Below are 12,712 nucleotides of genomic sequence, written 5' to 3'. Positions count from 1 at the left end.
GAGATTAAGTGACTTGCCCAGGGTCATACAAAAGTATCTGAGGCTGAATTCCCTGACTCCAGGCCCAGTGCTCTATCCACTGAACCACCTAGCAGCCTTTTACTTAAGCCTAAATTTCTCTCTTTGTTTCTCGCCAACTCTCTTCTCTCTTCTGTCATCTCCACCTCTTTCCTCTATTCCCATGGCTCCTAATTCTGCTCTTTGTAGAACAAGCAAATGGAACAAATCTAATTCATCTTCTCCATATGAGGGACCTTCATCTACTGGAACTACTATGTTCTCCTTGAATTTTCTCTTTTCTACCAATAAAGAGCAAGAAAATTGAAATCAGCATGAGTTATCATGTGAGTTTACAAAATTAAGTAACTTCAACATTGAAACCAGGCAAATAAAAATATACCCCAATTCCATGTAAGAGTGAAATGATGAATTAACCTGTTCTGAATTCATTCTATTTTTTTTTCTAGGAGAAAGACTGTTGCTAACTATTGTGAAAGTGTGCTAGATCATAGAATGTACAGAAATATGTACAGAAAATTGTACATATCTTTAGAATGGTTATGTATTTGCCTCGTTTACCTGTCTTTTTTTCTTTGTTTCATTTTTATTCCAATGAATTTTATTTTATGCACTTAAATATAGTATTCTGAGAAGGGATCCATAGGTTTCCTCCAAGTCACAAAAAAGGTTAAGAATTCTTAGACTAGATTATCTCTAAGGTTCATTCCAACTTGAATATTTATGATCATAATTGAGGAAGCATTTATTTACTAATATACTCTACATTTGTATCACTGTATAGTTGTTCTGTTCCCTTTCTTCCTGCCTTCTATATCTGAGTAAAATAAACAGGGTTATTTTCAGACAAAACTATGAAGCAGATGAAGCTGCTTTAAAACCCACTGTTTTCTCTTTGTATATACTTTCCCTTTCAGGTTTTAAGTACCCTCAAGGAGTACTTGACCCTCCCTCTATTGAAGGGAGAGACATCTCAATCTATAGGCCTATGTGTGGTTGCTGGACACCCAATTCTGGAAGCTCTTAGAAGGAGAAACCCAAGACAGTGGTTCCTTTTATCTACGTTATTTATTTGACAAGGAGTGGAGCTGGGTCGCACATATGCCGGTCTGATCAGTTATTCCTACCCCACCCTCAACTCACTACTCCAAAGGGGTATTCTCTTCTGTAAGTAAGCATACATTGATGACATATATTTGTACTTGTTCCATTACCCTAATCTTCACTCTACACTCCATTCTCCCTATGATTCCCAGATGTTTGGGATCCAAAGACTATTCTCAATATCTGACCCATGCTAACCTTCTTGGCTGGGTTCTCTCTTTTGTCTATAGAATTGTATCACTCATTAGGCCTTGTGGCTGAAAATGTCTATTACTTGAGCCTTTGGCATGTGGAATGCCTCAGTCTGGAGGGATGGGTGGGGGGGTGCAGTTCAAAGGCTTTTAGTTTGGGAACTCTGCTCAGGTATTGTTTGAATCTATATGAGTACAACTGATGCAGGTATTGCTTATCAGTGTAAAGGTTCATGGAACTTTAGGAGTCTCATAGCCTTTTGCACTTGTTATTGGTTGAATTAAGAGAATCAATGGGCCTGTTCCACAGCATATACCATGGCCATTGTGCTTCTTGGTCTTTCTCTTGGAAGAGCTTCTTTGGGATGGAAGGAAAAATAATAATAAATGAAAATTAAAAATAGCAATAGTGCTTTGGGATTTGCAAAGAATTCTACATTTTTTACCACATTTGATCCTGAACAACCCTTTGAGGAAGGTGCTATTATTAGCTCATTTCATAGATAAGTAAATTGAGGCAAAGAGAGGTAAAGTAATTTGCCCAGTGTTACGCAGCTAGTAAATGTCTGAGGCAGGATTTGAGCTTAAGTTTTCCTGAACCAGTCGTCTATGCACTCTTAAAATTAGTCGCTGCATTTTGGGGATTCTTGTCCTGAAAGCCACGCGTTCATTTGAAACGCTGAATACAAAAGTCACTGACTGCAATTCCAAACTTACACTGAGAACTTGTGGAATGGGACCCTGAAAATTCAGTAAAGGATTTATCAATGTGCTGCTCTATATTTACCATATCTACTTGTGACAATAGATCAAGAGCTAGAAGGGACCTTGTGAGTCATCAAGCTTAACCTCCTCATTTTACAAATTAGAAAACCAAAGCACAGAGAGCTTAAACGATTTGTCCAGGCACACACAGCCTGTATGTATGTGAGACAGGATTTGAACTCAGGTATTAGGAACTCTAACTGCCACTCCAACATTATGGTACCATGTAACTGATATAGAGGAAAATCTCTTGAAATTATTTTTTACAATGGATCTAATATGAAGAATCCATCATAAGATCCCACCCAAATGTTAAATAGTTTTAATAATGGGATTTTTGTGCTTATTGTGCCCATGAGGATTTCTCTCAGGGGTTTATTATCCATTCCACAAATGTTTATTTAGTATATATTATCTTCATAGTTCTGTGTTTGACATCATAATGACTAAAAGAGATAGGATTTGCCTTCAAGAGAGGAAGCATGGCTTAGTGGCAAAAGAATTGGTTCCAAAATCTGGAAAACCTGGTTTCAAATTCTGCCTCTGAAACATACTAGCTCTATGACTAGGCAAATCATTTAATCTTTCAGTGTTCTAGGCAAGTCTTGTTTGGGAATAGCAGAGGGAAGGGAAAAGAACAACCATTCATATAGCACCTACTATGTGCCAGGCACTATCCTAAGTGTTTTATAAAATATCTCATTTGATCTTCACAATAACCTTGTGAGGTAGGTATTGTTATTACCCTCATTTTATGGTTGAGGAAACTGAGGCAAACAGAGACTGTCTTGCTCAAGGTCATACAGCTTGTAAGTGCCTTGAATTAGATTTGAACTTAGATCTTCCTGACTTCAGGCCCAGAGTTTTATCCTCTGGGCCAACTACCATATAGTCTCCATAACTATAAATTGGAATTCATTTGAATTAGTAGGGGGAGATTTCTCACCTAGTTGTTCTCTTTATGTTAGACAATTACAGATTCAGCCCCTATTCCTATCCTATCTGCCTTCAAAGAATCCACAATTTAGCAGGAGACCTTAATTAATACACAGGTAATTACACTGCCAGACAGTATGTGGTAAGTTCCATAAACGGGAATGCAGCTAATGCTACAGAATTTTAGAAGAAAACATTGTGTCTGGCCAAGATGGTGGAGATGATTAGGAACATGGTGGCATTTTCCCCAGATTTTGAATTATGCGCAAAATTCCATGGAGAGAAACAGCAAAGAGAGAGAGCAAAGGCATAGAGGTGGTAAAGGGCAAACCATATTGAAGAATAAAACATGTTCATAGGACTCTTTGCCTAGAGTGTGGTGGATTGGAAAATTGGGAAAAAAACTTTTACAACCAGTGTCTCTGGTAAAGGCCTCATTTCTAAACTATACAGAGAACTGAGTCAAATTTACAAGAATACAAGTCATTCCCCAGTTGATTAAGTGGCCAGAGGATATGAACAGGCAGTTTTCAGAGGAAGAAATTAAAGATATTTATAAGTGTATGAAAAATGTTCCAAGTCACTATTGATTAGAGAAATACAAATCAAAACAGCTCTGAGGTACCACATCTCACTGGTCAGATTGGCTAAGATGACAAAACAGGAAAATGATAAATGCTAGAGAAGATGTGGGAAAATTGGAACACTAATGCATTATTGGTGGAGTTGTGAACTGATCCAAGCTATCTGGAACTATGCCCAAAGGGCTATAAAAATGTGCATACACTTTGACCCAGCAATACCAGTTCTAGAGCTGTATCCCAAAGAGATCTTACAAGTGGGAAAAAGACTCATATAGACAAAAATATTTATAGCAGCTATTTTTGCGGTGGCAAAAACTTGGAAATCAAGGGAATGCCCATCAATTGGGGAATGGCTAAACAGGTTGTGGTATATGAATGCAATAGAATACTATTGTGCAATGAGGAGCAGACAGACTTCATAATAACATGGAGAGATTTATATAGAGTGTGGTGGATAAGTAGAGGAGAAATAGCTTCAGTGTTAGATTGGAGCCAAATTATAGAGGACCTTGTACCCTGTGCTGAGGAGTCTGGATTTTATATGTTAAATAGGGGAGATGGGGGAGGAAATAGAGATTTATCTAGCACCCAGTATGTGCCAGGTACTGGTGATGCTCCCTTTGTATATTCAGAACAAATGAAGCAAAGGAAGACAACCTTTTCAGTCCTCTCTACACAAATAGGCACAATCTATGCATCCTTTAAACATACTGCACTATGGAGCTAAGTAAAAGCCAACGGTCTGTATATACAACCTCATTTTTTGAAGCACAACCAGTCAGATTTTTAGACAGAAAAGCAAAGAAATGCAATCACCAAATGTGGTCATCAAATGTGTCCTGATGGCACAGATGATAGGAATAATGTGGTTGAGCCTTGTTGTCTGGTTCTTTTAAAAGCATGGGGGAAAAAGGTGTTTATCAAAGGAAAAGGGCTCAAATTCCAATAGTACTATGTTCTATTTTCAAACTCTAGGGGGATAATCCCAACATAAGAGTTTATAAGCTTGGAAGAATATTGTTTTACAAACCTGTCTCCCAATCTGAGGTCAAATCTTAGAGAACAAAAAATACAATTAAATAGCCACATTTAACATATCTGATGGGGATAGGCTGGCTCTGAGAAAAAAGAGTCAAAGTTCCTGATCAAAGACACACTGAGACGTTAGATCTCATCAAAAGAGGCTGCTTTCAAGAAATTTAGATGCAGATATAACATAAAGCAGGTATGATGATCTGGTAAATTCTTAGGTTCTGGCTGTTCATTACAACTGTCCTATATACACACAAGTGTGGGGAGATTGGGGATTGACATGTCTATTGGCCTTCCTCTGTCCTCCAATATATACATACACACAGTGCATAAGAATTCTTAAGGTATTATTACAGATCTTTAATATCACCTGTCTGTCGCTCACACACACCCCATCTTAGGCAATGGAGTTTAATGATAGTTTATTACATTCATTTTGTTCTTATTAAGAACAATCTGTACCTTTTGTATTTTTTTAACATGAAAAGGATCATCACTTCCTAAAATTTCATATCTCCTCTGCATTTACAAATTTCCAATAACATCTCCAATTTTCTGTAGCTGAGGATATGAATGCTTGAAAGACTAAAGGTAACTATAATAGTTCACATTTTTTAAAAGGATTATGAAATGCTTTGTTCTAAACAACCAAGTGAGATAGGTTTATGCATATTATTATCTGCATTTCATAGTTGAAAAAACTGGGGGTTCAAGAGCTTATGAGTCCCCCATGGTCACATAATGAATCAGTGTCAAATCCAGGATGCTTACCCCGATCCCCAACTCCTGGATCCAATGCCCTTTCTGCCACAGGAAAGACAACAGGAATTGTATGTTCTTCTTTTTCCTTTTAAGTGTAGATGGGGAATCTAATAGTGCATTCAAGGAACAATGGACAGAAAAAGCAAATGCAAAGATGTGGGAAAAGGTGGGAGAAGTCAGAGGACTCATGAGTTTAGCAAGAACATTGAATATGTGAAAGGTAGCAGTGGGATAGAAATCTCAAAAGATACACGATTGGAAACATATGAAGGAGTGCCATGAAAGCCAGGGGAAGGAGTCTACACCTTATTCATTAGGTGACCAGGAACCATCAGAGGTTTTTGATCAGATAAGGATGCTGACAAGACTAGTGAGTTCATTGTTATGGGGACCTAGGGGGATCCCAGGTGAGGTAATTTCTTCTGTCTACCAGCTCTTGAAGTGCAGGTAGGTCTCTTTTCTGTAATCTATATTCTTAGAGAGTTTCCCAGAGCACTACGAAATGAAAAAAACTTGCCCAGGGTCACTTAGCTAGTATATATCAGGTGGGACTTGGACCCAGCCTTCCTGACTTCAAGACCAGTTCTTTTTACTTTGTGCTAAGTCTCTCAGAATGTTTAAAACAAACAAAGGGGAAAAAGAGATCTTGATGAGGTGTTAACATTTATGGAAGCACTCTATAGAGTCTGTGTTAATTTGTTATTCTAGTCACAGTAGACTAAGCACTGAATTTGGCATTAGGAACACTTCAGTTGAAATCCTGCCTCAGACACTTATTGTGTGACCGTGGGCAAGTCATTTAACCTTAGTAAACACAGCCTTAGTTTCCTCATTTGTAAAGTAGACATAATAATAGCACCTACTTCATAGGGGTGCTGTAAGGAATTGATGAGATAACACATATAAACCTTGAAGAGTTACATTTCATGCTAGCTTTTTATTACTCTTACTACCACCATCACCATAACCACCACCACCACTACTGTTATTATAATCATTGATATGTTCTCCCATCCAAGAGTCCATTTGTTTCTTCATAGGTTTTTAATCCTGTATATGAAATACTCCCTAGTGTTCTTCCAAATTCCTTAATTATTATGAATTCATTTACACATGTTTTTAATGACAAAAATTGAAACAGCTTGAAACATAAATCTTAGAAAGTGTTTACTAGTCAGTGAAGTAGATTGAGTGACAAACCTGGAGTCAGATAAACCTGAGTTCAGATGTGACCTCCCTCTGACACTTATTAGCCATGTAACCCTGAGCAAGTCGCTTAACTGGTGTTTGCCCCACTTTCTTCATATGTAAAATGTAGACAATAGCACCTACCACACAGAGTTGTTGTGAAGATCAAATGAAATAATAATTGTGAAGTGATTAGCACAAGGCCTTACCCATAGTAGGTGCTACATAAATGTTGGCTATTACCAAAGAAAAGACAACTGTCAGAATGTGATGCTCGGCGGCCACAGGGCGAAAGAGACCAAGAACTCTCAAAGAAGAGCACAGTCACATGTTGTTTCTCACAAAACAGTGATAACACTGCTTTTTAAAGTGATCTCACTTCTCTTGGTGTTGCTTTCATTGATCAATAAAATGGGGAGTCATTCTTTATCTACTTACTCATAGTGAGTCAAAGGATGGGGACTTCAATTTCAGCTGATATGATTTGAGGCATCTTGGGCAAATGACTTCAGCAGACTAATTTAATTCCAAATATATTTACTAAGTACCCATGATATGGAAGGTATTGTATTGAGTGTGGAAGATACAAAAATGAATCTACTGGAGATGTAGGCAGAAATACACACACACACACACCCACACATACAACCTTTTGTATAAGATGAAGACATTTAGGCTAGTTGATAAAAGAATTAAGTAGATCTTGAAGGCATGGAAGGACTAGACCCAAAGACTGATATCAACCTTGAAGGAGATCTCTAGTGAAGAAATTTGGTATAGTTCAAAGAGTATTAGTTTTGATATAATAAGACCTAGTTTCAAATCTCAGCTCTTCCACTTCCTACCTGTGTGGCCTTAGGCATGTCACTTATGACCCAGGCCTTAGCTTCCTCATCCATAAAAAAGAAGAGATTGAAAAAGATCTCTATGCCCCGCCCTCCCCCCATCAGGATCTCTTCAACTCCAGATCTATGATACTATGATCTCTTTCTAGTCAACAATTTCTACCAGTGATTTAAATAGCTGAATATAGTCAGGTTAACTAATAATAATAATAATAGCTAGGTGAAATGTATTTGCTCATCAGATGGAGGGTCAGAGAAGGGCACACAGCTTCCTTTTAAGTATCAATTTTCCTTTTTCCCTCATTGCAATGAGTAGACTTCTCCTCTCAAGCTGTTCTCTAATATTTCTGTAATTCTCTTCTCACTTCATTTACATCAAGCTCTATACAGTCAGTCTCCTTAATATTTCCTTCAATTTATTTATGAGGTACACAAGAAACCATGTTCAATATTTGAGATGCAAAGTCCAAAATTAAATAGTCCTTTTCCTCAAGAAGCTTATATTCTACTGTGAGATACAATCTGGCTTCGGCCTGATTTTCTAACCTCATTTCATATAAGTTTCATTCATGCACTCTGCCTTCTACACAAATTGGACCACTAGCTCTTCCCCCAAACATACATAGGAGCAGGTAGGTGGCACAGTGGATAGAATACTGGAACTGGGATTAGCAAATTCCAGTTCAAATGTAGCCCCAGACACTTACTAGCTGTGTGGCCCTAGGCAAGTCATTTAACCCTGTTTGTCTCAGTTTTCTCATATGTAAAATAAACTGGAGAAGGAAATGACAAACCACTCCAGTATCTTTGCCAAGAAAACCCCAAATAGGGTCATGCAGAGTCAGACATGATTAAAAATGACTTAACACATTCTCATTCATTCATTCTCTCTCTCTCTCTCTCTTTCTCTCTCTCTCATCTATCTATCTATCTATCTATCTATCTATCTATCTATCTATCTATCACCTTTTCTTCATAATATAATTTGAGTATGATAAGTACCACTTTACTCATCTGTAAAATGAAGTGGATTTGGCTGGATGATCTCTGTGGTCCATTTTGGCACTAAATCTTATTATCTTTTGGCAATTTGGATCAAGTGAAATAAGTATGCAAAGCATGTAAAACCCTCTAAGGCCCTCTATCCATGTCAGCTATGTGCTAGTCATATGTGCTAGACAAGCTTCTCTAGCAGATGCCTTCCTAGGTAGCAAAGAATAGTGGTTGCTCTGTATGGCAGCACAACAGTTGTAGCCTCTCGGTTGGGATATACACTTCAATAGCCAGACATATATACAAACACTAAAGAAGCATGAAATAACTGACAGTTTGGATGGAGGCCTCCAACTGGGATTTAAAAGTAAAGACATTGCTTTGGAAAACCATTTGGAGTGTAACTTTTGGTCAAGTCAATTAAGTAATATATAAACTTTGGTTCAGTAAGAAACACTTATGTCTCTAGTCAAGTACTCATCATATAGACAGACTCTACTGATTGCTTAGATGGAAAATTGTTGCTGATGCAGGGTGCAGTTTACCTAATCAACATGGTACTGGGCATTTAAACACAGCCTTGTGCTCATTGGCAGATGGAAATTTTCCAGAGTCACATTTGTTTTATTATTAGATGTATAGTTTCAATTTCCTTTCCTCATGACCCTCTGTGTTCTCAAATTAGAATGTTTAAGAATAGCAAATACTTAAACATAGTTTTAAGTTTTGCTTTTTACCTTAAGAGTATTCTATTGAGATCTGTTAGATAGACAAGGTTTGGAACTTGAAGCATATGTACAGATAGGAATAATCTTGCCAGCTTTCTTTCACTTTTACTATGCTTAGTAACATAAGCACAGATTAAAAAAAATACTGAAAAAAATATGGTTGCAGTAAAAATGCAGATATCAAAATGCACAGACCTAGTTTTTGAAACCTGTATATTATTTCCTTTTGGAATCAAAATCAATTGCTGAACCTATCTAAAATGGACTAAATGTTGTCATGTAATCAGTGGCAGCCCTGAAATAATAACAGCTTTGGCTGCTGGTGCAGCATTATTAAATGGCACACATATTTGCATTTTAAAATAGATCAGCAGAAAGAGTTCTTCATCTTACTGCCAAGACTTAAGGCTGAAATCTGAGTTTTCTTCTGTTTCATGCACTGACCATATTATGGAGAATTCTGTGACCATCATATGCTACAAGGGAAGACTGGAAACATTTCTTCAAGTCTGTCAAAGTAAATTGTGCACAGAAAAGAAAAAAGTGATTGCTGAGTTTTTTATTTTTATTTTTTTTGGTTTGTTTTTTGTTTTAGATTGATGAGGAAATTACTCCCTGGAAAGAAGTAGGACACTATAAGAATATGTACATTTCTAGAATAATTTCCAAAATGTATGTGGGAGTTGTTTATCCACTTAATCAGATGTCATATTTATGTTAAAATTCTTAAATGCATTACAGTTCTAACTTCAGGACTTGTATCTCTATTTAGCTCAGTATTTCATATATAAAAATGCACAAGTAACCTTTTTTTATGGCTATTCATGATAACCTCAAATCCCTAATACATTACAGGGCACCATCTATATATGATGATAGCCAACCAAATGAATATTGAAAAATTCAATCATTTGGGTGTTTCCAATATTGGGAGTTTGGGAGACATGTAGATAAAACATAAGTGATTGGCTGAATTTTCCACTTTTGTTACAGTTGACTTTCTTTATTTTGGGGGGACGGGTGCATATTATACACATAACTATAAAAATAGTGTTGTTAAAGGAAAGAGACCTTCAGAAAGAATGATTGGTTACAACTATCCTAAAAGATAAGATGCACTTCATCTTTTGTATAAGTGTTGGCTATAAATTCAGTTGTAAATGCTTTATAGCTGAATAGGAACCCATGGTATAGCACGTGTATATATATATATATACAACATAACTCATATAACACAGCGACATTAATGTCACTTTCCTATTTTGCATCCAAAAAAAGGCTCACAAAAATACTTTGGCATGATTTTACAAAACCCTATGAAATTAGCACATCCCAGTAAATTCCCACTCATTTAGATTATTCATAAATGAATCTGGATATTAAGGAAAGTGGGTTAGAGAAAGATAGTACTCAAAACAAAATTTCATAGTCTCTAAATAACATTTACATTTTTTATTTAAAATGCTTTACAAGGCTATATGACTTAGAAGCTATATTTTAGCTTGTAAATAAATTAAAGACATTTATCATTTTAAAAAAATCTATTATACATACCTTATTAGCTTTGCATCTCAGCTGAGGCAAGTTATATTCTACTTAGAGAATTTTCTCAAGACGCAATTCTATTCTAGCCCTCTTATTCCAGGGAATAGCAAAACTATATTTTACAGTTGATTTTTATGAAAAAAGTAAAATAAAAACATACTAGAGCATTTGCATATATTCCAATGTGCTGCCAAAACCTGCATTAATTTCCATTGATGTCCATTAATTTGATAAATGTTTTGTCATTTGCACCACTTCTACTGTCAAAACAAGTTAATTATATCTTTCTGACATTCTTCACAATCATTTTAAGTTGGGGGGGTATGTTTCATTTGCTTCAATGAACATTAAATATTGCCTATCAAAAACTTGGGGGTTAAAAGATGTGAATAATAAGGTTCTGATCACATGAAGTTCTTTCTATAGCAACAATGGTAAGATTTATTTCCCAGAAATGTTCTATAGAAGGAATCACATGTAAATAGCTAAAATTGTACATACCTGCATAATCTGTTCTCGCAAAATGCCCATCTTCAGATTTAGTAGTAGTGGTGGTATTATCTATGATAAAGAACACAGATAAAAATGAGAATTGACTGAATATGTTGGATGGTTATCTGATTTTTAAAATTAAATTTTTTTCTGTGGCAATATGTTTGTAAAATTAAGGTATTTTTGTGACTATAATCTCAAACACACTTCCAGTGTCTATCTCTGTTTAAACATAAGTATAAAAGAATAAAAGAAATTTTAGAGGATGATAATTTTAAAAGATTTTCTCAGGTCTATAAAGAAGATATACAATGATGTCTGAAACTAGTTGTGCCGTTTTTTATAAGTAAAACCTAAACAAAATGCTGGATTTTAAGGGGAAAAAAAAAGTAAAAAACTTTTTTTCTAAAACTCATAACAAATAGACTTGAATTTATTTTACTGAATCAGTCCATGGAAATTGTTATGATAGTATGACCTTAACTTGAATGCTATCAAAATTATTTCATAATGAATTAAAACTATTTAGACTTTTTCTAGTTTCATTGAATGTAGAATTTATTTAATAAATCTTTGCTGATATGAATTAAATTGGATTGAATTTCTCAGGGAAATATTAGTCTATGATAATGAAAAAATAAACGTGTGTTCCTGGCACCATGAAAATCTAGTGCACATAACATAAGGAAAGATGCCCGTTGCTATAGATATGATCCCAGATCTCTAAAATAGAGTTCATTCCTACTTTCCTAGATTGTATTTTGTACATTAAATTAGAAGTATCTTTTGCAAATGTAAGAGATACTTAAAAATAAAGTATCTTTTCTTCTTACTTCTGCTCAAAGATTGAAAATTTCTTTAAAATGAATTTTGGTAGAAGCATTACCTTGACATCGACCCAAAGACATGACTTCAATTTTCTCTTGTTTCTGGCATGACGCCTCTTTGATTTGACATGCGTTATCATAAGATTTCCCATCAGAAGCACAAAGGGGATTGAAGTTGGTTTGAGAGCAGTCAATGTTGCACACACACCTATAAGAAGAGAGCAAAAAGACTGTTACCACATTACAAACAAACAAACAAACCCACAAAGTAAAAGACATTTTTGCCACATTGCTCAAATGAATATTGATAAAATTACAAAGGAATTTTCTGACTATACTCTCGACTTTTCTGAGATGAAAACGAAGGACCAAGAGTATTCAAAGAACAGAATGAAGTCTTTAATAAAGGGGGGGGAGCGGGAGAGGAAATCATTAAAATAATACTCTTGCAAAGTTTTAATATATACTTAAAGAACCCATGGTAGCACCTGTAGAATTGGATGGGTATAAGGTAGAAATAAAACCCTGTATCTGAATTCCTTAAGTGAAATCATGCTGTTTTTAACCTTTCCTTAATCAGATACAATTGGGCAAATTTAAGCTCCAGACAAATTGCTAATACTTATAGGAGAAAGCAAGAAAGAAAGAAAGCAAAAAAGAAAGAAAGAAAGAAAGAAAGAAAGAAAGAAAGAAAGAAAGAAA

General features: G+C 35.7%; 1 protein-coding gene across 1 annotated transcript in view; it reads right to left on the bottom strand.

The window, feature by feature from the left end:
- TMEFF2 (transmembrane protein with EGF like and two follistatin like domains 2) overlaps positions 1–12,712 on the bottom strand; it is a 299,502-nt gene that overhangs the window by 56,999 nt on the left and 229,791 nt on the right. Inside the window, exons 6-7 of the mRNA XM_069070175.1 lie at positions 12,070–12,218; positions 11,193–11,252 (exon numbers count right to left, since the gene is read on the bottom strand). Of these exons, the coding sequence (XP_068926276.1) occupies positions 11,193–11,252; positions 12,070–12,218 (209 nt within the window). The remainder of the gene's footprint in view (positions 1–11,192; positions 11,253–12,069; positions 12,219–12,712) is intronic.

The sequence above is a fragment of the Petaurus breviceps genome, unplaced genomic scaffold (assembly GCF_028583685.1).
Source record: "Petaurus breviceps papuanus isolate PSGF00001 unplaced genomic scaffold, PetGlider_PUasm1.0 90804, whole genome shotgun sequence".
In the NCBI taxonomy this organism is placed as follows: Eukaryota; Metazoa; Chordata; class Mammalia; order Diprotodontia; family Petauridae; genus Petaurus; species Petaurus breviceps.
The sequence above is the reverse complement of the archived record's forward strand: the minus strand, read 5'-3'. Positions and strand labels throughout refer to the sequence as shown.